Genomic DNA, 27636 nt, shown 5'->3' on the forward strand with positions numbered 1-27636 from the left:
ATGATAAGGATGTCAAACAATATCTACGAGATATTACAATATACAATTATTAACTATTGTATGGTTATTTATCTGACATAATTGTGCATATCTTGCAATTTGGTGCCGAACCTCTACATTTATGTAATTTAGTCTTTATTAACATGTATTCTTTGATCATCGTTTATCAGGCACAATAGATTCAAAATACAATTTTCACAGGGTCATTGTATAATAGTTTTCATGTTTTGAACTTGTAGACAAAAGACACCGGTCAAAGACCCTCCTAAAAGCAATCCCAGCAAAAGACATAGGGAGAGACTTAATTCAGAACTTGACCACCTTGCTAGTCTGCTGCCATTTGAACAATCTGTAATATCCAAATTAGACAAACTTTCAATTCTTCGTCTGGCAGTCAGTTATCTAAGAACAAAGAGCTACTTTGCAGGTAAGTTTTTACCAATGATGAAGAATAAAAACTCATACTGTATTAATGATTTAGACAACATCTGTGCAATTTCATACTTTACATTAATTAATTGGAAACATACAGATGAAATAGAAGCTAAAATATCTTAATATAAAGTGCATCATAATGTTAAGTACTTAATTACCCAACGTAATCATAATTACATCCTGTAAAAAGGAAATTGCTTGTCAAAGCCAGTTTTGAAAGTAACCTTTTGTGTACATACATGTATCATAAGGATATCAACTTCATTTTTGTTAATTCCAAATATAAGTTTCATTTTAGTGATTTTTTTTATTAATTCTAGTTTCATCAATATTTTACTCTGCATTGTAGCAAACAAAACCTTCAAAGACATTTTGGCAAGACGAATAAATTCAAAATTATTCAATGATTTGTGAAATCAGATAACAAATTATCACTGATCCCCGAATTTGCTATTGATCAGTTCTATGAAGCAAACAAATAAAAACATTGAAAAGAAAAAAAATATTCATCAATAATCCATGCAAATCAGTTAGAATACAATCTACCCATTTTCCCGTTGATTAAATTGTAGCCGGGTACTATAAGTTTGTGCAGATTAGCGAAAGATATTGGATCAGACAAGGGACAGATGGGGAATCTCCTTGCGTTGCTTCTCAATGCAGTTCCTTACCTGGTTGTTTCTTTTCTCTACCTGAGCAGATTGCAAATATTCTTTAATTGTTGGGGCTTTACCGCGAGTTTGTCCCACACAGATGTTGAAAATGAGAAAATTGTCGACAGGCATAGTTAGTAGGAAAATTATACGAATTACGGGTGCCATTTTCTCTTAGCCTGGTATAGGGTAAAATTTATGAAGGATAATTATGCCCCATCTTCTTTCTCAATGTCGTCATTTCTGTGTTTTATTTTCATATGGGTATACTATCTGAAGATAAGGAGATTATCTAATTTCTATAGTATGGGTCACTTGATACTAGGATATGTTGTCTTTAGGACACGTGTGAAGATGAATTTGTACAAATTGTTATTGTATAGCACCTCCAATTTGATTATTAAATAGAGGTCTTGTGTATAAAACACATCAATTACTTAGGGATGTTTAGATAATGTGAATATGCCAATTGTAAGATCCAGGGTGTTGCAATCCCTTTTGATGGATGTTTTAAACTTTTTTGTTCAGAAATAATATCCTAGACACGTTGATTTTTTTTTATGCATAGTTAGTTAAGTTTAGTTTATATTCAATGCAAAATAAACTTTGCTCTACAAAATAATACAGTCTGTCATGTCTCTTAATTTATGAGTTCAAACTGAAACATAGTTCAAGTTTAGTAAAAAGATAAAGATTTAGAAGGGGGTATTCCTTATATAAAAGAATATGTGCTACGTCAGCCGATGGCTTGTTGTAGTAGATAATATTTCATGACACAACATTTTAAAGTGGAAGAAAAGGAAGAGTACATAAGACGTTTTTATAGCCAGATGACTTGTGAAATATCAAGTGAAAAGTGATATTTTAAATACTGTCAACTACTTTATTCCGCGGGGTCATAATTTCGCGGAATCACAAATGTGATGTCAATCTGCGGATAGAAATTCATGCGGATTTCTTGGATTGTATGTCTTTATTGCACTTTAATTAAGTACATTGTGACAAATTTCCTCGGAAATTCTGTGATCGAGTTCATCGCGTAAATGGATCCCACGATGAAAAAAGAACGTCTACAGTAATTTCGGAAAAATTTTCTTCATAGGAAGTGGTTTTATTTTTGTTGTTTTACCTCCTTTGCTAAAACTTTTCACTCATACGAGGCAGGGAAGTGAATATTTAAACGGGGATTATATGCTATGCTGTGCAATTGTCATTTTTAGCACATATGTATACTATATTATATTTATATTATACTATATGTATACCATATTTCTGAAGATTAAGCACCAATACTTACCCATTTATGTTACGTAAGAACAATTCAGCAATGCTCACATATAGCCGATATTGCTGCAATAATCTGAGTATTTAGGTTATCGTACCATAAAAACTCAATTGGCACCCAAATTGATTGATATCGAATCTAGATATTCTGCAATTATCGTAATAACTCATACCTTAAACAAGCGCATTACATTCATTATTCATATTGTCACTTCGTTTGGCCAACTACACGCTGTAACTTCCGATTTTTGCTACCTATTCATTAATGGATTGTGTTCCTTATTATATGCAGTGTCTCATGCTTTGTTCCTAATGGTCGGCCTCCATGTGATTTATAGAACAATTATTTTCAATGGCTACTCGGAGGATATTTTAACGTCGAGCCATCTTCCATTTTGGGTTCTTTCTTTCTCTGTTCACTGTTAGAGTTTCTTTTTTATTCTTATTTGTGTATGTCTTAAATTTTCATTTTGGAGATATGCAGTAAGAGTATGATCTCAGTCTCTTATAAAGAATCAATAACGTGATCAATCTATTAACCTTCTAATGTCTATGGTATATTTTGACGATGATATCAGTTTGCCTTTCTTCTTAAGTATAGAACATATCTTTTGTCTTTTTTGGCCATATAAAGTTTTTAAAAAAAAAAATGACAAAAAATTTAAAAAAAAAAAAAAACCAAAAACCTGGCATTTTACGTGCAAAATTTTAGTATTTTTGGTTGTTTGCTAATGTCTTTAAAGAGAACTCATGAACATGAACGTTTAAAAAGAATTCTCTTTCCCTTTATGGTATTGCAGTGAGTACATTTCTTCTAGTACTCTATTTAAAACCCTTCCAAGTATATTCCTTTTAGAAACTGCAATAAAAATCGAACATATATCTGGCAAGATACTTGACGTTTGATAGCAAATGGGCAGTATGTTTTTAAAACGGCTAAAATAAACGATACAAATACCTTATGATATTTTCTAGATGAATCTATTTTGTTTTTAGCTAAAAGCATGTTACATTATATCTATAATAAAACCCCAATCAATAAGTCACTTTTCCATCAATTTTCCACTTTCGAAACTACTCAAGAAGCATTTTCTTATGTCTAATAAAGCTCGCAAAACTTAAACGCAGCAAGAAAATGACATCCGAAGAAATTTACGACGCATCTGAGGTGTAATTGACCATATTTTCTTGCAACAGACATTAAAATCAACTAAGTATCTATTTCAGCGTACTTCTTAGAGCGCATTTTGAAGAACACTAATTACTTCCTATTTTCCCATAATGCACTGGAGACATGCTATTATGGAGAAAGGCAGAGCCCACGTTTTATGGGGGGATAGTAGCGATGAAATATTATTTATACAGGCATTTTTGGGACAACTCATTTCCTTAAGGAAACTGAATGGGCGCTGTATGAAAGGACGGCGTACGTTCCAATAATTACATTTACTACAAAGACAAATTTTTAGGATGAAAATTGCAAGGATTTTCAGAAGAAATGAAACCTTTGCCTGTCAAACATTACATTGGAATGTTTTGAATACTAATTTATAACTTGCTTTTTGAGGAAGTCTTTTGTCAATAAATTTGAAGGATGATGGCTGCAAATTATAGTGGTTTCTTTTTTATTTTGACAGTTGAAGATGCAGGGTTCTATTTGTAAGACTCAAATCGATAAATTTGATGGTTTATACGTGATTTTTATTTTTTGTATAGTTTTTCTTTGTTATTTTCTGGCTTCCTTTCTATTTTCCCTATTCTTGATATTTTTAATTCTTAAAACAAATCCTTTCACAAAGCAAAAAAAAAAAAAAAAAAAAAAAAAAAAAAAAAAAAAAGAAGGAATTTTTATGACCCATAAATATTTTCAGAAATTCAGCATTTCTTCCCCCGTTTTGCAGTAATATAAGGACATGTTTAGTTTATACTATCGTGATATAAATATCATTTCACTTATTATGACTCATGGCTTCATCTGGAAATGACCTCTAAGTTATATATATGATATGATTTTTTTAAAACATAAAAGCACGGTATTTAAAGTTTTCTTTTAAAAACTCCAACAGTTTAGAAATAAAATAATCTCCTTTGTAAAAAGAAACTGAAAAAAGCTTAGAATTAAGTTTCCATTCATTGGTTGGTGCGAAAAGTTGGATCCATACAAATGACACACCAAATTGGCAAGTATTAAGGTCAGTCTCTAAGGAACATTGCGGGGTACAAAGGTGTTAGATAATGGTTCAATTTCTGTCACCTGATACTACTTGATGGGATTAATTAAACTTGTGCTAGACTTGATGTCAGCTAAAAGCTATGTACCTGAAAATATTTGGATTCGTTGCATCACCCGATAGCCTTGTTACAAACTGTTTTCTAAACTTGATCTTCAACTTTTATTTCTAGAAACGATGAGCTCAATCTCTTGCTTTATTTCCACATGATTCTATTTAAAAATCATAGACAAAATATATTATCCAGAAATCGTGAATGTAGAAACAATGTTTTTTTATTTGGTTTTTCCTTGTTCACATCGGAAATGCCCAAAAGAAGAAAAATAGGCTGTTTATAGACAGTGCTCCGAAAAACATATGACCAAGAAGCACTTTTAAGAATAATGAACTAAATGTGTTATCAATTTTATGAGAAGAAAACTTATACTGTGTCATCCCTTATTTTCACCTTGTATTTTCAATCGTGTATCCATCGTATGATCTGTTAATACTTCAACTCATTTGTGTATTAGTCCTCTACTTATTCCATTCTGGAACATTTCAAACTTCTTTAATATAATATTTAAAAGCCACCCCCAGGAAATGTATATTGTGCCACATATTCGTATGTTTTCATAGGCTCACATACATTTGTGTTTAATTGATTTGTTGATTAATGTCTGATCTTTACTGAACATTAAATATATTTGAGAATAGTTGTAAATATGAAGTCCATTTTACCTGAACAAATCGATTATTAAATCAGATTTGCTAATTTTGACTTTCGAGTGCCACTACTGGAAAAAAAATAGGAAAAAATTCAAAGTTTCTATCATTATTCTCTTGTCAGCCATCAATGCCTAATCTGTAATTTTTACGCTTGATCAAACAAGCAACAAAAGAAACAAGGTTTAGCAGATGTTTGCAGTAGTGATTACGATTACTGTTAATGTCAAGCTTCTAGCAAACCTAGAATTTTCAAAGCTTGTTGAAGATGACTTATCATTGGTCAATCATAATTAATTTTTAGCCTCACTTTCTTTTCCTGTGGCAATAATGGCTAGGGTGTATGACGAACCTGAATTAATCTTGATTGACAGATATGCACACAACCCTCTTAATGCCATGGATTTATTGATGCGTGATGTTTTATACACGTATGATGTGTCCTTTTAGTTGTTGGTCTTTTCAAAATTATTTTATTTTTTCAATCTTCTTCATATTGGATCTTTTTTCTTTTATATGAACTTAAGATTGTAAAAAATTGTAAAATTGTTCATGGATTCTTTCCATTATACTATACACGAATTGTTATGCAATGTAAATATTAAACGTAAGAGATAGCCAAACAAAAGCTTCTTTAATTATTATCTAATACACTAATTATAAAATTTAAATATACTAACTTCTTTATCATTTTAAGCTAATCAATTACATTAGTTTTATTTTCTTTTGTATTGTCTAAGAATTTACAAAATATGTTTCATTTATTTTGAAAAGTAATCGTTAATCACGAATGATCAAACATGAAAATCGTTGTCAATGGAAAGATTTGTACTTTATGGAATTGTGTGTATTTCAGTATAATATTAGTTCATAATTTATCTTTTAATTTTTAACGAAATGGCACATAAGAAGAGTAGCTTTAATAAACTAGCAAAAAAACTAAGTACAATACATAGATAGAAACCTGTTGTGATACAGGAATTCGAAAGTGCAATTTTAGAAAATGTTTATCCACACTACTGTGACAATTGATGTGTAAAGATAGAAACAATGTAAGGTGTTAATTAAGTCTAGGGATGGCTCCCAATGGGATTTGCTTAAGAAAAAAAGAATTCAGTCATTAAGCAGTTGCCCATGTGCTTACAATTCTATGAATAGAAAGAAGAAACATCTTTCTGATTTCCCTTGAGAATTTGTTTTTAACTATTCTCTGTTTTCTTTAAGTTTCGATTTTTTATTTAGTAAGTCTTTTCATTATGTAAAATAATGCATAACAAAACAGACATTTTGATTTTAGAATTTTTGTTTCTTTTTTTTCTGAAACTGACATTGGATACTAATGAACACTCAAAGATTCCGAAAAAGAGCACAATGATTAAAGCTAGCTATAAAACGTTAGATGATACTCGTAAGCCAGAGTACAGTGAAATCTAATTCTATTAATTATCAGATTCATCGTCCAAGATACTAATTTTCTCTTTGTCTCAATGTAATCCAGAAAAATGTCGCTGCCATTCTTTAGCAGCATCAATCGCGCGATGAGTAGTTATGACTGACATTATCACTATGAAAAGGCCTGGAGCCATAGTCTGGGATGCCATACCCTTACGATTCCATCTGATTTGTCTCTGGTCGACAAATATACCCTTATAAAATCCCTCATAAAGGTAACACTGATCCGCTTGGAGATGTCTCGGAGGCAGTTGTGTTGTATCGATCCTGGGATTACTGTTGCCGTAATTAAGTGTAATTAATTGAAAAGCTGATAGAAAATATATAATGCTCTTTGATTTAAGATTGCTGGAGAGGAGACATGGTCCTCCAGGGGATCCTTTTGTGGCTCTGTGACACTTGTTAAAGGTGTTGATTTATATCTGAGGATAATGCAGGAACATTTACAAGAAAAGTGATGAAGTGCTATGAAGCCTTTGTTGTGAATTCGCAGAAGATATATATATTATATTAAAAAAATCAGTTTTTGTCAGGAATATATATATATATATATATATATATATATATATATATATATATATATATATATATATATATATATATATATATATATATATATATATATCTGACAAAAACTGATTTCTGTAATATAATAAAAATCAGAATAAAAGATATAATTTTATTGTTCGTATGATTTTAAAGTTTTTTTTAAAGTATGCTTATTCTTTTTTTTTTTTCAAATTACATGTGGTAATCATTCACTAATTCTAGTTTGTGTGCCTCCGTTTTTATTTTTCTTATTTCATCACATAACTAAAGTCAATCTAAATAAAAGAGAGAAAAGAAGTTATTTTCTTTATTTTTATATTAATAGAAATATCAGCAACATATTGACAACGCCACTTTATTTCTCCCAGTAGGAGAAATCTGATATAATAATTTGCACCCTTCTCGTTTTCTTGATTAATCATTGCACCAATTACATAACCCTGTCAATTGATTTCTTGAAATTGATTGTTTTCTTTGTTATATGAAAAACATTGATACATTTAGAAAAAAAAAGTAATTTTACCAATCTGGTTACACATCTACATCATATTTAGTTTTTGCATTTTCATTTCATTGGCATTCACTACATTATAAATATAAATAACTGTTGTTAAATTATGATTATGATATAAAATTGTTTATATAATTAATTGTAACAATATATTTTGAAGAAAAAAAATAAAGCAATACCATGAAGTAGGTAAAACAATGTATCATTTTGAAAGTTGATTTCCTGTTACCTTTGCTTTTTACGAATTTGAGGAATCGAAATTGACAGATTTTTTCTCCTTCTGTGACGTGTTATTTTGCTCTTTCTATAGACTAAGGCTTAATAGTACTTAGGTACAAAACCACTATTATAAAAATGGATCACGCCATCCATTTCCAGGGGATGCTCACTCCTCCATGGCACCTGATCCCACCTCTGATGTTTTAGAGGTCCGTGTTTGCTCTGATCCAAAATCTGTATTGTTTTATGAACTTTTGAGGTTGAATACTGTTCGTTATCTCCATATATTTCATTTCTAAGAGGTGAAAGGACATCCTTATCTAAAAATATCCCCATTCATGAATAGTAATCTTCGTAGAGTGTCTTAATATGGATTATATTCTATAGCTAACATTTAGAACTGCGTCTATATATGATGGAATGTAGAACTTCCCCAATAAACTGCATCATATATCAACCTTTCCCATCTTTACAATTAATTATTGAGGCTAAAAACCTGAAGTAAATAAAGCAAATGATTACAACACTGTTCTCTTTTTTATCAAGATAATAGCCACATATACACACATAAAAAGCCAGGTTTATGCATAATTGATGTTTCGGCTGTGATGTACAATTCCCTTTCAAGTGTAAGTTTCGGCCACTTGTTGAAAAGCCTGTCTTTTAATGGTACATTTTTATTCTCTGTTTGACATTAATTACGTTGCTTTTTCATTACAATTGCAAGATGCAATTGATTTCGGGATAATTCTATTAAAGTGGCTATAGGAAATTGGTAGAAATTGGCACGAGTGCTAATTCAGAGAATGGCATCGGAAAAATATCCCACAAAACACTATCCACAGCCGTTTGACTCGGTTGTCTGTGCTTCAATAGAATTATGTACTTATCCCAGTTCTAAATTGTATATACCTTAAGTGAATTCGATGGTACGTTTCCTCATAGTTAGAGTTAGTATCATAAAAAAACCACTGAGTGTCATTTGTTTTATTTTAAATCTAACAATTTTATAGAATTAATTTTATTAAATTATGTGATTAAAATATTTATTTTAAATTATTTTTTTCTGCTATCTGCTAGTTTTTTTTTCTATTTATGTCAGTAGGGCAAACATTTTAAAAAAAAGACATTATGCATTCTGTCCATAAGACGGTTTGTTGATTGTCAAATCAAAACCATAATATTATTTTTTTTACTCTAGAATCGTTAAATTAATTGTATTTGCCAAACCGCCATGAAATGTTGCATAACATCCGGGTCTTGAAGATGGCTGACTTTGAAGTCGACACAAGGATGATGAAAATAGAATTAGTCAAAGTTAGAGCACGTTTAGCGTTTACTAAATCAGAGCAAACACAAAAGACACTATTGACATTAGATTGTTATCAACTGGAGACGAATAGAGCTTCCATACACCACCTCTCATAAAAATTTTGACTTCATTGCCATATTTTTCTGCTTGGTAGGTCATCTGAAAATTTAACAAATCCTAAGCTAATTATCTAATCGATCGTGAACGTCGGAGTTCATCATAACGATTTTTTCCTCTTTCCATTCTGTTGTCGTATTTCTTTTTTGTTTCACGGAAGTAATGAGATTTACTAAATATCTTTAATAACACATTTTCATTAGTCCACCGTTTTCTTCCTTTTGTGTGCGTGTCGTGAAATGTATTCTGAAGTAAACTGTTTATAACAAAATTCTAAATGTACTTTGAACCACAACCACAGAAAATTACCCGTTCTGATTATCTGGAGGCATCTTTCTCATTTTTTAATTATTTTTTTAGTCTACAGTTCTAACCAAGGAAAGTTACGTAATTTTGTACTTTAAATGAAAGAAGTCGCTGATGGAATGGTAAATCAAAACTAATTTATTCTCATCAACTAGTCTTAGGAAAGAAAATTGCATGAACTACATGTAGGGCATTTGTATTAAGTCAACTTAATGAGTATCTATGAAATAATTACACTATGTTTCACGATTTAAAGCTTCAAATCTGCCATCTTAAAGTCTATTATATAAACTGATTAGGCATCTTTGCTAGTGACATTTCTCATACACCTTAAAAAATTCTGATACAGATAGTATTAACATGTGACAAGCTGGCTTTAATGATCTGCAATCACGTCTTTTTGACGAATGGTGGGTGATGATTTGGTATGTTTATGTCGAGAAAGTCGCGGGCTGGACAAGAAATAATTTTGAGATGTCTGATTTCCATAACTTTTTTTCAAAAACACAATTTCATAATCACATGAACATATAAAAACCTTCTCAAAGTTCATTTAATGGACATGGTGTGCGGAGCACATAGAGTCTTAGGAAATTTGAATTAATTCAATTTCACATGAACAAGGTTTACTACACTTAACTATTAACACTTTAGATTTATCATAAATGTGATTTGCTAGTTTGAGTTAAAGGGTATATGACAGTCAACAACAAGACAAAATTCAGTTTCCAGTAGAAACCAGAATTTAGACTGTTTTGTTTGCACCCTAAACTTACCAAATCTAAAATCTCGAATTCTCAGGGAAATCAAAAAAATGATAAAAAGAACATCGTACTTTGAGAGAGGAACACAAACATATCGGCACAGTGTCTTTCCATTCTAGAAAATGAATTTGAAACGAAAGAGTCAACATTAAAAAAAGGAGAAAGCCGTCATAACTAAATGGCGCGGAAATTTGCCTGTGATTTATTGCATAATTACGGCAGCCGAGCATCAATCTTGGTTTTCTATTACTAGCCGATTTTAAATCCATCGACAAAATTGCCGGCCTTGCCTTAATTTAAGCTTGAATTGTCTTCTTGCTATAATTTCCCTGTCTTAGTTTTTCGTCTTTGATTAAGTAATTAAGTTGTAGATGAAACGACCAAAGACGGCAGTCCTTGTCTTTGAACATTTTCTTGTCTTCTTTCTCATTTTGAGAATTTTTCTGAATAATGTATGCGATAGTTTAGTGTTCTCTATATTGTTTAATTAGAGTCATTGCTTTTCCCTTATCTAAGTTGTCCTGTTTATTTATGTGGATATGTGACGTAATTATTTTACAATAACACAGACAGGTATAAGCTTAAAATTCTTGTACTATTAAAGTGCATATATTTTTCAGATATTCCTTGCAGAAGACATTTTATCCTTTTGATTTTACAATAAAATTGCGTATTTTTGGCTTATGACTAAGAGAAAGCATGTTTTGAAATTTCTGCTATTATTTTATATATGCGTAAAATCATAGGAAGCGGTTTCAATGCAGCAGTTCAAATTCCGCTAAAATGTTTTTGTGTAACGTTATAGAGAGTTGAAATTACTATGCGTGCAATAGTAACACGTTGTGAACGGGAAAATGAAACTAGTTGCGTGATTGCAACAAATCATGATTTGCCATAGCATTTGTTAGGGTTAACAGCATGTATGTGTCATAATGACGACTCGCAAACATTGGTAAGAAAGTTCAAGCTATTTGATATAGTTATCACTTTTATCAAGCTAGCGTGTTGGAACACTCTTAGTCAATTGGAGTAATATTCATTTAAAGTGTGTTCCAATTTAGTAAAAGTATCAGAGAGTACTATGAGGTTTATAAATTATTTTTTTAAATTTTATTTAATTAAATTAATTATTTATTTTATTTATTTGTTTATTTATTTATTTATTTATTTATTTATTGGTATTTAATCTTTTTACATTTATTACTTGACTGTGGAATAATGCAATGAATAATATTCTTTACATAAATTTACTATAGTTGACTATAGTTAACTACAGTAAATATTTTGATTTGCTATAAAGTTAAGAACTTTTTTTGAGATTTGGAAGCTTAAAATCTATTAAATTCGATAAATATGATTAAAAATTTGAGAATATACAAGTCATACTTCCCTTTGATATAAAAAAAATGTGCATATATGAATTGGAGAACATAAAATATAACAATGTGATATCTATAGTAAAATGCTTTGATTTACTATAGTAAAATCTTTGATTGACTATAGTAAAAACCTTACAATATATACTATAGTAAACTATAATTAGTATAGTTAGCTATAGTTAACTAAGGTATTTTTTTATTTGGAATAATTGGAATTTTGTTGTAAACAAATGAACATTTCAGATTTAAGAACTTTATAATTATCCTTATTTTTTAATATGAAAAGTTTGATTTCAGTATATATGTTTATCTGGATTACCATGTACTTAAAAAAAGTTATCAATCTATGAGATTCAACTCAATATCACACTGATTGAAGATTAAAAAAAAATCATATCTTATATAATTATCTTTTTTACCATTTCTATGCATTTAGATGATGATTTCAGAGATGACATGCTCGGAATTTCAAAGCTGATATTGCACTAGTACTATTTCATTTATCTTGTAATATGCTATATAAATCTGATGCACATCTGATATAAAGAGATAAAATCTCCCGATATTCTGTTTACCAAACAATAATGCATTGTTAGTGCTTTCCTTTTACAAACTGCATTATCGCTATAACCTCAAACTTTACAAATAAACTTAAAGCCATGGAAACTAGATAGGAGTATCTTTAGTTCATTCTTGACCTTTGACAACTCTCTGAAAAATTGTGGATAATTAGTTCTCAAAATTTCTCAATGGTTGTGGAAGAGGTTATGGACATTTTCCGTCTAAATGAACAAACACAAGCGTCTATCTCTGCGCGAAACTAAGGCCTTCCATTTCTTGGCCCGACTGCTCTGTTCAAGGAAGCAAACAAAACCATGTTTGTCACAGTAGATAAAATGTCAGCTACCATTTTTAACTTTCGCATAATTTGATATAAGAACAAGCTATATTCTGTCCAGATATCAACTTCGTTCCCAGATCTGATCTAATTGCATTATGACAAACCGCTTTCTGTTAAAATTTTCTCAGGTATAAACACTCTAAATTGTTACACCTCATTTCAGACAAGATTTATCCGCTCTTGGTAAAATTTGATCAGCTCAGTATTTCTTTGGGGAGTGGTAATACAATGTCGTTGATGGACATGGCACAACTTTATATGGTTGGGATCTTTGGTGAATCACAATATATTTAATTACCTGATATTCATCCACTGCATCAGTTTTCCTCCAATATTTTTGATGTACTGATATGCATATGGTGGTATTTGAGGGGCTGCATTCCTGAAAATTTGACTGCAAATTAATACCAAACATCAAACCTCTTTAAAATAAAAAAAAATCAATAAAACAAGGGTATTTATGAAAAAAGATATTTTTCTCAATTCTCAAATACAATGATAAACAATACTTTGTCATGTAATGAAAAAAGTGTGTATCCACCTTAACTTAATGTAAGGAGAGGGCTAAAATTTAAAATAGGTCATGCTTGTTGCCAAATTCCATTCACTTTTTGTGAAGAAAATAATGTTTAAATAAAAAAGGAAGCAAAAGGGACTTTTCGAAAAAAAAAATTCAAAATACATGTAGATAGAATTTAAGTTAGGTGTATATATAGAATGATGCTTTATGATATTATGCGGTATAAAGTATATACATGTAATTATTATTGGAATAAATAAATTATTAATATTTTATAGCTCATCTGATTTAAACATTGTTTTATTGTAGCAGTTTTACCCGACCGATACAACTTGGATAGCCATCATATCATTGGAAGATCCCATCTCTTTCATGAACCCGGTTTTTCAGAAGGAGACAGTATTTTACAGGTATTACTAAAACAACTTGTAGAGAAAGGGCTTATAAGGGTAGTTTGTATGCTGCTTTATCTTGTGTTTTATTTAACTTTATTTCGTGCATTGAAATATCTTTCAAATAAAGCATCTTAAAACATTAATTAGTTGTAAACGTATCTAAAGATTTGTTTGTGATTTATTATATCTTAACATTTAACAATATATCTGGATTTCGGGTTGACACTTCAGTTTTTTTGGTGATATTTTCTACACTACCATATTTCTATTGGTGCAATTAATGTAATTTAAATCACATATGATTACTGATACCATCATTTATTATCCGGTTGCTTTATAATTAATGTGGATCGTGGGAATCAGAAAACTTGGTAACTTTGATAATATTGATATACAAGTAGTTTAACACAATGGTACATACCAAAACTTTTCGTTCATAAGAGTCTGCAAAAGTCATCAAGAAAAGGTAAAATATTAATTATTCAAAGTTAGGCACAGTTAATTATAATACGAGAGAGATGGAAGAAAAAGGTTGCAAACAAGGAGTGCATTTTAACACATTTCTATAAGATCACCTACCTATACTTTCTCCTTTTACAGGCGTTATATGGCTTCATGGTTGTGATAACATGTGATGGAGAGGTTTTCTATGCCTCCAGGACCGTAGAGCAGTACCTGGGATTCCACCAGGTAGGTTTACATTCATAATTTTATACAGAGAAAAAATAGGGAGAGAGAGAGAGAGAACTGAGAGAAAATAAGCCCTTATATAATTAGAGAGAGAGAGAATTATACTGACATACTAATATATCAGAGAAACATTTTTTTCTTTTTCCTAAAAAAATAAAGAAATGCAAATGAATATAAAATACGGATTTTTTTTTTTTAAATGCTGGGTTTCTTTCTACAAATAAGGTAAAACTACATAAACACAAACATATTTTGTTATTCCTGGATGGTAGAAAAATAAAAGACCAAAATTATTATTGTATTTTTTGTTATTTTTCTTACATGTATTCAAGAAAATCGTAATGTGTATTCCATATTATTGTAATGCACTTACTATTGATTAGTTATTGAGCTCGATCTTGTGACAACCCCTTTGAATTGTTTTTGCTCATGCTCGATTTAACGGTATTGTCCAACAAAAATTCAATTTTCCGATCCTCCTCGAAGTAACAGATAAAATCGCTTTAAGTAATATCTTTTTACCGTCCAAATGATTTAACTTAATGTCATGTAACTGCGGCCTCTGAAGACTGTAATTATCTTCCTAAATGTTTTTGTATCGTCATAAACATCTTTGTTCCATTCTCTTTTAAGTCTCTGGAAATTGAGCTGAAAACGAAGGAAATCTTCTAATCATAAATTTACAACTGGGTGATATGAACGTGCAAATTTAAATTCTTCTCCCTCTTTTGATCTTTGAGCGGAGTATTTTCCTAATGCAACCTCAGTGTTAAGAGTTTGAAATATGATTTCACATTTTTGCAAAATTTAAAGCAATTGTTTTTCGAGAAAGGGATTCTATTTTATCAGCAAAATGTAAATCACAGATCTTCATTTTGTATTTTTTTTTAATATGAATGAATTGCTTGAAATGGAAACACCGCTGCCCTGTGTGTACTCATATGAGGCATGCAATGCATTTTTTCATCTATTTTTGCATTTTTTTTTAATTACTGAACAACAAATATATGTTTACAATAAAACAGTGACGATAACGAACTTGGTCAATCTCAAAACTCTTAAATGTGAACAGAACAACAATCGTCTTTATTTTTAATTTTCATTGTAGTATTTATAGAAAAAGTAAAAATCATGATATACATGTATATATAAGAATAAAACCTGAAGTGAATGATATCAATTGAACCAAGTCTGGTGTTATACATTCTAATCATCTATTAATTTAAGCAGGATCCCACCATTGACTTTGTACACGAAATAAAACATAAATGTATTGTATGTTTAGTCGGACATCATCCACCAGAGTGTTATGGAGCTTATACATTCAGAGGACAGGGAGGAATTTAAACGTCAGCTTTCCTGGAACTCTGCTCTTCCCCAGGATAAGGCCAATATGTCCCTCCACGAGCTCATGATGCCTGGTTGGTTTCTATAGGGTGCATACTGTATCTATAACAACATTTAAAATAATGTTTAAAAATAGTTTAGAATTTGAATTATCTCATAAATATTGAGTATTGATTACTTATATCATTTATTGCATGCAGCGACTGCTTAAAGCAATGTACATATCATAATAAACAATATGGGGTAAAACAATACCGGTATCATATTCATCCTATCCTATACATCAAAAGATCTTCCATTTATTTATTTTTTTTAAACTTTTTTCTTGTAGACAAAAGTGCATTAAGGAATTTCTCTTTATCAAAATATGCATCTCTTGATATCATATTTTTATGTTTCAGAAAATTCTAGACACCTTCATAGATCTTTCACTGTTAGGTTTAGATGTTTGTTAGACAACACCTCTGGATTTATTGTAAGTTTTTGACCACTTTCCATGTTGAAAACTACAGCTGTATTTGCATTTCTCTCCATAACCTGAAAAATATAACGTGTCACTCTCAAATATGTATTTCAAGATATGAGGTGAATTGAAAGAAATCACAGCTTAACTTTGAGATATATACATGATATATGTACAGTGAATGTATGAATTTTTCTACAGACCCTAGAAATCAGTGGATGGATACGAATGTTACATGGGCAGAATGCACGTTCGGATGAGCCACAGCTGGCGTTATTTGCCACATGTTGTCCCTTTGGTCCACTCTCCCTTATGGACATCCCGTCACGAGAACTCACTTTTAAGTCCAAGCATAAGATGGATTTTTCTCCCATGTCAATGGACAATAGGCAAGTGAAATCTACATTGTGTTTTAATAGTATTTGTCGGAGTAAAAAGAAATATGGTCATGTCCGAGTGAATTTTTTTTTCTGTTTTGAGCATCTTTGACTAGTAAGTTCCTTTAATGAGTTTTATCGTGCACAGGTGCTTGCAGGAAAAATCCATTCATCTTATCTGTAGAAAAGGGTTTTTTCAAACACAACAACGGTCGCAAACCTCACAAATAAGATTACTCATTAGATGGAAATTTCAGTTCTATTGTGCAATTTCTAAACCAAATACCACAAAAGAAGACTTTATAGAAATATTACAAATTTGAGGTCAGAAGTTTTCAATGCTGATATGGAAAGAGGTTGGGTAGTTTACAAAATTTAAATCTAGGGAACAGCGATTTAGATATCAGTTTTAAAGACCAGCAAGCTGCTTTCTGTAACCTTTGCCATTAATCATATCTTTTCGATGACATAATTCCAAAATACGATCCTTTAAATTCTTCTTTGAATTTCTGTATTTTATATTGGTTGTCATTTTAATTTATTTTTCTTTGACATCTCGTATCCTTCGAATGGTGAATTATTATAACTTTGACCATATCAGATATCTGTTATCATTATGTGATGATGACTTTACAGATTTAACAGTGGAACAAGTTAATTATGCTAAACGGATTTAAGATTTTATGAACCCTAGATAATGCTGAGAAATTTTGGATTACAGTCAAAATCTTTGAAATAGACATTCTGTCAAATCTGATATAGGAAAACAGTGTTACTTTCACATTAATGACTGTTTGCTGTGAAGATAATTGCATTGAAACTCAACCATTAGAAAATGTTAATCTTCACTATTATCATAGATATGTATCGTATATATACAAATTGTAATCAAATTCTGTAAAGTGAAAATAAAACCGGATGTACTCGTCAAACAATGAAAGAAAAAGTCAAAAATGGGGAAAATCAAGACGAAATACTACAAGTGTAACCAATTTCGACTACAAACATCGAACGTATAGCTACACTGTCAAGATTCGTTCAAGCGATCTAATATTGCATGTTTCTATCTTGTCCGTATTATATAGAAGTTTTCACGGGTCCAAGCATATCGGACAAACACGAAGGATGGGTTATTTTTATGAATGAATTAGGGATATTTATCGCCTGTTGTCTGTCCATTTTAGCAATTTGATCACGGGAATGTTACATGAGCATTTTGTGAATGAAAACTTTCGCCTCGTAGTAAAGAAGGTCGTAATTGACATTAAAATTTACGTGACCCTTGTTTTTTCTCACGCGCTACTGTTTTCTGTCACGACTTTGTAGTTGACTTGTAGCAGTATAAATCGTCTAGTCTTTTTCAACATGATAGGTGTTGGTTAAGTGTTGGAAATTGTAACCAACTTGCTGAAGGAACATTCTCTACAAAATAAAAAAAGCAATCACGCAAGAGATATGTGATGACTAAATAATAAATACTTTACGAGCTGTTAGATACAAATTACGAACTCAATATTGGGTATTAATTATTTACAATGTTCAAACAAATAAAATTGTTACTTTGCTGTTATAAATTGCATGAAACTTTTATGAAAGAAGACAACTCAAATTATAATACAGTGGCAAGTTCAGAATGCAATGAAATGCGAGATGAATGACAATTCAGATCATATATACTGACCGTTCAAGGCACTGTTGTGTTCTTTTTTTCTTTTGAACGAAGCGTTCCATAAGCATTACAAAATTTGGAGGGAAAAAATGAAAATTCTATTTTTAAATGCCCTTAACTTTTTAAAAGAATTATTTGGTTTGGATGAATAAAGAAGGCATCTATCTTAAAAATAAACAGTTTGTCATTCTGCAGACTGAATCAAATCACAGAAGCAAATTTCTAAACCCAAAATATCAATTTATGTATATATTTTGTTTCTTTTTACACCAAGGATTTTAATTTGCAAAATACTATTAATTCAGAAACAGTCTAGACAAAGAAAAAGAATATTTAATACTTATTTTCTTCAGGAAAAATAAAGTCACAATCGACAATAAATATGGACTCGAGGGTTAAGCAGTATACAAGCCCTGGCTTTTAGGAAATCTCCCGGCTCGTTTTATCCTGAAATGAGATGTTTATTAATATTTGAAATATGTAATAAATAAAATTATGCTAGTAAAAAACACCTTATAAGGCAACTCATATGAGTTAAATTTCATTTCTATCGAAATGTACATGTATCAGCTTTGAATTAGATCATTTAGTCTTAATGTATAGAATGACACATAGAGGACTAACGCTTTCTTTCATTTTTATCTGCGTAAAATTTTCCTCTTGTGAGAAATATTTCTTTCACTTTGTGAATAGTTATAATGATTCCTTAACGGAGAGTTTAATTATTGCCTCAAAAATAAACTGAACAACATGAAAGTAACTCTGTAGTTGTATTCTGGTTTTATTCTTTTATATATTTAAGATACAAAATATTCTTATGATTCATAACAGCTTTCTAGAATACAAACATGTTTGTGTAATATCTATGCAGATATGACAATGTCAACTTACATAGTCAAATGTAGTCAAATGTAGTTGGTTTTTCAGTTGTTTTTAATTTGCCAGAAGATGACATTTTCTTTCACCAGAATATTAAGCAGATTATTGATATTGAGATTTTTTTTGACTCAATCAATATGTCAGCAATTAGCAATGCCTTACATAAATTCGATTGTTTCCTTCAGATCTGCTAGATAATTATAGTAAATACTTAGTACTTTTATACTTTAATTTACTATGAAACTTTACTTTAGAACTTTTTTCTGAGATTTTGCAGCTTAAAATCTCAAATTTCATACCAATGAAATTGGGGAATAATATGTGAATATACAAATAACATTTTCATGTTATATAAAAAAAAATGCGCATGTTCAAATTGGAGAACATAAAATATAACAATCTAAAATCCATAGTAAAATACTTTAATTTAATATAGTAAAAACTTTGATACTATATATAGTAAACTATAGCATGTTTTTTGTTAGGGTAATATGTATTTCTGTACTTCTTATACGCATTTTCATAACGAGGAGTCTTAAATGTGTTTTTTTTTTCTTTTAAAACCTTGTTCTCTTATACATTTATTATATAGCAAACTCATTCTTTCTGAAAACCTTTACTTTAAGTTTCATGTTAAAACTTTGATCTCTTATATGAATATGAAGATTTTTGTAACGCCTTCAAGGTCGACCTACAGTAATTTAAGATCATAGCTCTCAATATTTACAATGACACAGCTAAATTTTGTTGGTGATATGTTTGTTTATATTTGGGACAACTATGTACTTGTAAATCAAACCATTTTTTTACAGATCCCATTTCGTATATTTTTGCGATCTTCTATTGTTGTTAAACTTTGTTGAAATTTTGATATGTTGTAATATATTCTTAATTTGTAACCTAATAAAACAGTAATTTCACAGGTTTTCGTGAGACAAGCAGTTAAATATTCTAACTCTAAAAATTTATTTTAAACGTGTTTACATATTGTCAAAATCTGAAAGAGAAGGTAATTTTCAATGCATTTTTTTTTACATAATATCCTCCTACACTTTGTTTAGAATTACGAAAACATCAAAAGATCAGAATAAAAATAGTAATAAAATGAACTAGTTTTTAAAAAATTGTATATTTCTCTCACGTGCATCTAAAGTTCATTTTTTTTTTGTTGAAATGTTAAAAGAAAGGGAAAAAAAAACATAAAGTGGCTGTTTCACAGTATTTTACACAGCTTGGCAACATTTTTGAAAAATGAAACTGAATATTCTTTAAAGTCTTATGATTTTTCTGAAAGGGACATGAGTGTAGAATTTTTAAATATTTATGTGTAATCACTTTTTTGGAACCGACTAACAATGTGAAGAGGAAGGAAGGGGTATATGTATACTATTCCTACCGTAGTAATAATGTTATAACCAATTTTTTTTTTATATTTGTAATTAAAAATTATAATAGTGTTTCAGTATCTGACACAGTGTTTAAAGTTATCTTAAAGGAAATATTGTATATTTACTTTAATTAGAAGAAAAATGAATCTGAGATTGTTTCTTTGATAAAATCATTTCATGGTAGATTCGACCATTCTAATTTACCTACTTATGACATAATGTGAAAAATATTTACTAAAAAAATCACAGTAGGGAAAAATAAAAGAAATATTACAATTTATTTAGATTTTCATTGCTTTTCTTTCTTCAAATTTTTGTTTATTTCTTCAAGGGGATGCTTGGTCCTCTTAGGTACCTGATCCCACCTCTGGTAGTTCCAGCGGCCCGTGTTTTTGTCTTATTTATGTTTTGTTTTGTTTACTGGATTTAGGAGATTGATAAGTGTTCGTTATATTCACTTTTTACATTTCTGAGGATATCAAAATCGTACTGTATCAATTCGTTGCGGACACAATAGATAATTGAAAACACTAATTTCATTTCTTTTGAAATTTCTGAAAAAATAATTAATTTTGCAAATCCATTGCAACTTCTTTTTGAAATCCAAATACATATAAGCAGAATTTTTAGCAAGGATTTAATTTTGGCATTATTAGCGAGAGTGCTAAGATCGCTAACATAGAATATCGCTAAAAAATAACTTTGTGTTATCTGTAATAGCTTATTAAGTGAGCATTATAAAATCGCTAAAAATAAAATATCAAATTTTAGGACAAATCACTAAATTTGCGTCACGCTAAAATTTCCACTTATACGATACTATGCAATTTTGTTTCAATGTTCACACAATGCAACAAGTCACAAAACTGTGAAAAAATACCAATTAGGTAAACAAGCTCAAGATATTGTGTGATAGTTCTCTTCTTTTCCTCATATAGAATTTATTCAATATTAAATGTATTTTACTAAACCGTCTTTTGAAAGAAGCAAAGTAAATTCTATTAAATCACAAAATCGTTACGGACACTACAAAAAATTTACCGTTCCAAAGAGTCTTAATATTTTTAATTTTTATTTCATTTTATTTTTTTTTTTTTATTACTATTTCATTTACGTTTTTTGTTGTGTTCGGACCTGAAATAAGCTGAGAAATAAACCCCCAAAAGAAATCATGATACATGTAGCTATTAACATCTGCAGTTATATACATGTATATACATTAATTGTATTTCTTCCTGAAATTTCAACACAAAATAAGTTCTCACTGGTCTGATGTTTGTCACCTAAATGTTTCTCTTCTCTTATGACATCAGCATCAGATGTGTCATTTTTGTGGTCTCGGTCTTGCTGTTGCAGGACCCTCCAATTTTAAGCTCGATCTTCATGCACTAATTTTCATCTAAAAACTGCTTCCGAATTGTCTTTTTCTGCTGAATTTTTGTTCTTATATACATCCGGTATCTGTTTTCTCCCTTTCTTTACTGCTCCTTCAATAACGAGATTTAGATCTATCATTCTGTAATGTTTCTTCTTTTTTCTGTTCTTTTGAATTTTAAGACTTATCATTATCATTATTATTATTTTGGTGACGTTACTCTTGATCAACATTTTTCATAGGACCTTGTTGCTTGTTTCCTGATTTATCTTTTTCTTTTCTTTTCTTTATTTTTCTTTCAGCTTTTGTCTGTATTTTCTACAATTTTCAGTGTTTGTCATTGAATTTGTCATTTTTATCACGATAATAAAAATTGATTGATGTTAATAAAATTGGCGCTCATGAAATATAGTGTCCGCAATGATTTTAAAATTCTAAAATCTACATTTATTTTTAAGTTACAAACCAAAAACTATATTTTAGGATAAATTAATGAAAACTGATGTTCAGTTTCTTAAAAAGTACTACCTAAATGAATTCAACTGTAATGGCAGAGAAATCAGACTGTGTATTGAAGTTGTTATACGTTGTTATGTTGTTCATTCCATTTTTATTTATTCAATTAAAATAGACTTAAAGCATTGAAAACATTTATATAAATATTTGATTTTAGATATTTTGACAGGCATTAAACAGTGTATGAATATTTCAGAGGGTTATATAAAGCATGACACTAAATTTGTAAAATGCATGTTATTTACTTCATTTCTTCAAAACTTGATTAATTTTACTCCAAATATGAAGAAAAATTTATTGTTTACCTTTTGCACTAGCTTCACAAATTTTTGGATTGTGCTTGATCAAATAAGTGCAAAATGTAGATTATTATATACATGTAATAGGCTTTAAGACAAATTTTGTTATTTGACATTCCATTAAAACAGTTTCAAGGATAAAGAATCAAACTTATCTTTGTTTTATATGTTATCTCATAAGAGGGAAAATTGACCGATTTTGGCTGACAAAAATTCCGATTTCAGGAATATAACAGCCTATGGCATATGGTATATCATTGTAAAGGTAAAACTTTTTAATTGAATTTTTCCATTGTATTTTTGCTTTAAAAGGTTAGTTTCAATAACACTGACGACTTATAACAAGCGCTTGCCATAAATGTGAATTATATTAAGAAACAGCCTAAAACGATTTTTTCCAAGACATTTGGGCCTAATATAAGTGATACTGTTTAACAGTTGCATAGTGATAAGTTACGTTAAGACTACAAAACTTTTCCAGTATATGTTTGCTGTCTTTTATTCCCTCGCAAGGAAGTTGGAGGAGATATAGTAATATAGTAACGCATTGTGTGTGAATGTGTGTGTGGGGGGGGGGGGGGGGGGGGCGTAGTGATAGCTCTTTTGCGAGGGCAACCTCCACCTTGCGGTGTCGTTGTTTTTAAATTGAAATAGTACATGATGACAAACCTCCAGAGAACTTAATTATATTCACTTCTAATAAGATATTCTCTTTTTTGCAGAGGAAAAGCCATGTTTGGATTTTCAGATAGAGAATTGGCAACTAAATCTGGATATGACCTTATTCATCCAGATGACCTCAATTATTTCTCATCTGCTCATCAGGAATGTAAGTTTTTTTTCAATTTTTTTTTAGATAACGTCAAATCATGTAAATATTATGCCAGCATTAAATGATCAATACTTATTATCCTAAACCAGATTGAAATTTTCAAAATCGTAGATCCTTAAAGCAGATTTTCCTGTTGTTTTTTTTTTTAATTGAGATTGTTTTCTTGCCATTTCAACCACAATATGCTCACAAAATTTCTATGAAATACCGCTTTTATCACTGCCAGCGTATTATAATCCTAAACAATGAATGAAATTTCAAATAAAACTGAAATGCAATATCGTGAAAGACAGACGTTTGACAATTTGACATATCCTTTGCTCTCAGTTGCTGTTAAAAATCAACCTGGCAGCTAATAGTTGATCTTCATGGTTCACCTTGTCTTTGTTTACTGATATCTGTGTCCCCCGACGAGGACAAGGGAAGCCCAGGCTGTCGCCAGCAGTCAGTATACAGTACATAGCTGACACCCTTTGTCACACATTTCTCTTGTTGGGGGAAAATTGATCCATGATCCATAAATAGTTGCATTTGATTGACTATGTCTTTATATTATGTAAAAGGAATTTGGATAATTATCATATTTTTTGTAACAATTATGTATTATCCGGTTGGCTAATATTGATAATAAAAATATGGTACATGTTTTATTGATAGTGGTTTTATTTTTAACATTGACTTGTTCAACACATGTACAAATGTAGTTGGACTTAGTTAAAAAATTCTAGTACGTATGTACCAAACACAGTACAGTACATACACTAGTCACTTTGACAATTTGATACTTATTATTTTGTTGCTTGAGCCTTAAGTTTCTTTCTTTAATATATTCAATTCCTGTCATAAATTTTATTTATCTTTGTTTCCAGTGATTAAAACTGGTAGTTCTGGTTTAATCGCGTACCGTTGGTGTACTAAAGAGTTTAGATGGTTATGGCTCCAGTCAAGCTGCAAGGTCATCTACAAAAACAGCAAACCTGATTTCGTGATTTGTACTCATAGACAACTAACGTAAGTTTACCTCCAACTCTGAAAATTAAATAATTGGCATGAAATAATCTATTGCATTTGATTTACTATGTATCAACCCCTGCTTATTATTGTATTTTTGTGGCACGTTTTAGTGATGATGAAGGAGCTGATCTTTTTCACAAGAGAGGAAACGAGTTCAAATTGCCATATCCATTGCTTGACTTAGACATTTGCTCAGGATTTGACTTTCCTAATGACGAAATTGCATCAAAAATGAAAAATGTGAAAAACAAAAAGCAAAAAAATTGTGTACGTGAAAACTACATACAAAGTCCGGGTCGAAAGCGAAAATGTTCTCGTGAACCGGTGCTTAATGGATATGCGGGATACCCACAATACAATGGATACGAAGGTGCAGACTTCAAACCCGACATCTTATACCCGTATCCGTCACCAATCGAACCCGACATTTATCGAGGTTACGCTAGTTTTCCTGGAACTGTATATCCCACAGCGGACAGTTACCGTCTGTCGGACACAGAAAAACACGCCTACACTAATGGATATTACTTAGATCCTCATAGACAATACCAGCATACTCTTGCTTATCCGGGCAATGGTTACTCAGACTTGATGGCTCAGCCAACAAAGTTTGGTTATGATGTGACAAAGTACGGATTCAATTCTTATGACTTGGACATTGCCAAAAAGGTCCATTACGGTGAAGATGTCGGTCGCTATGACAACGATTATCGAAAATATGCATACGAGTATGGCAACGAGAGACTCCCTACAAGACTAAATGGGTCACTAGAACCTGTAGATTTAAGGTCGTCAGCCATGTATAATGGAGTTGATGGAATTGTAGGGCATAATCCATGTCTATCGACGACGTCTTCTTTGTTTAAAGAAACTAAAGTGATATGTTCTCCGTCTGATATTGGATCAAATCAGGGAATGAGTGCAACGATGCCATTACATCACAGTTCCGTGATTAAAAACGCTGCTAGTCCAAGATCTCTCCAATCCTCTAGGAACTCGGACCATATGGGAAGTCCCCCTGTGAATATATACAACAATAATTCCACGCGGGTAAACGTTATAAACAATACAGCGTCATGGCATTGTACAAAATCAAACCAGAATGTTCACCCCAGTCCTATTTCTACACCTAGATCAGATCCCGTAGAAAGTCCAAAAGTGAACTGTGTAAATAAGAATGACAGTGGTATGCTTTCAACTAGTAGTCCCGTTACCGGCGCCACCCCAGCCTCAGTGATACATTCAGCAATTTCTAATCGAACACCTCCTAGGTTTGTATTTGATAAAATTCATTTTTCTAAAATATTGACGGAAAAAAAGGATAATTTAGATTTTATGTTAAAGGTTAAAATGTATGGTTCTATGTCTTTTCATTTGTTTCATTTTTTTACAGAATGTACGACAAACAGCCTATGACCGGTGGAATACCTGTCCCTGTTGTTAAAACATCTCCATGGTACCAGTACCCATCATCCCACACTGCATATGGCGACCCAAAGGACTGGTCAATCCAAGCGGATGATATGTACTCATGTCATCAAAAACGTGGAATTATTTCTGATAATATGTCTCACCTTTCCAAAGTCACAATTACATGATCGATGGTTCGGTTGTTTGTTTTGTACGTGCTTCTAATTGAATAAATATGTGTTCACACTCATATAAGGTAAACAATTTCATAAGATCTATCATCGATGTTTGTTTCTATCCTAAAATGTAAATGTATGATCGACCACTGATTCAAAATAATATCATATTAGCTTTTGTATATTTGTAAAGCATATTCAAGTAACACGGATGTATGGAAAGCAAGTTCATCACTACAGATCATTCTTTTTCTTTTATGCTTCATCTCCTAGACATGTTTTAGCAAGCCAGTGCTTTCCTTGAAACTGTTCAAAATTTGTTTTTCAATTTTTAAACTGAAAGGTTTTTTTTTTTAAAAATATATATAAAAATGAAAGAGTAAATTTTACCTGTAATTTATGCTCTTGTTATTACTGATAATTTGTTATAGTTTTAGTTATTTCAAATAGCAAGTTCACACGAAATAAATAAATTTGTTCCAAGTATCATATTTAATGCTATATAATAATATCATTATTCCCTATCATGATTGATAAGTTTATATATACCATTGGATTATCAACATAATGTATATGTTTTCCTTCTTTACATTATACAATATCTAAAGAAATTCCCTGTAATTTATTCTGTTGCAAACCTAGTGTTTTAATTTATTGTAAAATATTGTACATGACCCTAAATGATATTAAATGTACTAAATATTTCGTAATGATTATCGTTGAAATTTATGATTTTGTTGTCTTTTATGTTTATTGCCATATAAAATACATAACGATATGACATGAATATGTATCTAAATAAAATAAAATATAATAAAACATGAGAAGTATTTTTATTTTAAGGCAGTGACTGGAAAGAGTTTTTCACAAGATCTTAGCAAGTCAAGCATTGATTTCATTTTTGAGTGATGGAAAAGCCTCTTAGAGAACTTGGAATCATTGCTGATATTAGTCTTTAGAATTCTATTTACATTAAAATTTTGAAAACATAAACCCTTTCATAACTAGAATTGATGGCTTTTTCTGAATTTCTATATCAAAAAATGTCTTTCTATTATCCTACTCAATTATGGATTACAACTATGAATTATAATGATATTCTTGTATAACGGGCAATATAGCTGTAGTTGGAGCTTCCATAAAGGCCTTTTTTCCTCAAAGCAGTGGAATATACATGTAAATTTCCTCACCATCAATGTGGTATTAGATTGGATTGGCGGTTCAAATACATGTGATTCTTTTTGCGTTTATTTGAAGATCAAGCCCCAAGACTTTAAACTTGAGTCAAATTGTTAAATAATTTTGAAACTAAAACAAAATTTTTCTCAGTTCATTGTATCTGAACTTTATACAAACCTGCAACTTTGTTAAACATGTTTATTCAATAAAAATCAGGAAGATGGTATTCAAAATCAAATTTTGACTTACGTTTGTTCTCAGTTTATGGTCTTGGAATCAGAGCTCCAGT

General features: G+C 30.6%; 1 protein-coding gene across 1 annotated transcript in view; it reads left to right on the top strand.

Moving 5' to 3' along the window:
* Positions 1-26237, top strand: part of LOC133203901 (aryl hydrocarbon receptor protein 1-like) — a 36719-nt gene extending 10482 nt beyond the window's left edge. Inside the window, exons 2-11 of the mRNA XM_061339700.1 lie at positions 240-427; positions 13648-13748; positions 14334-14423; positions 15709-15844; positions 16172-16245; positions 16435-16622; positions 23459-23565; positions 24438-24579; positions 24693-25853; positions 25976-26237. Coding sequence (XP_061195684.1) covers positions 240-427; positions 13648-13748; positions 14334-14423; positions 15709-15844; positions 16172-16245; positions 16435-16622; positions 23459-23565; positions 24438-24579; positions 24693-25853; positions 25976-26180 — 2392 coding nt within the window. The 3' untranslated portion in view covers positions 26181-26237. The remainder of the gene's footprint in view (positions 1-239; positions 428-13647; positions 13749-14333; positions 14424-15708; positions 15845-16171; positions 16246-16434; positions 16623-23458; positions 23566-24437; positions 24580-24692; positions 25854-25975) is intronic.
* Positions 26238-27636: the final 1399 nt, after the last annotated feature.

Source organism: Saccostrea echinata, unplaced genomic scaffold, assembly GCF_033153115.1.
Source record: "Saccostrea echinata isolate AGI-Se365-2 ecotype Australia unplaced genomic scaffold, CSIRO_AGI_Sech_v1 ptg000052l, whole genome shotgun sequence".
Classification (NCBI taxonomy): Eukaryota; Metazoa; Mollusca; class Bivalvia; order Ostreida; family Ostreidae; genus Saccostrea; species Saccostrea echinata.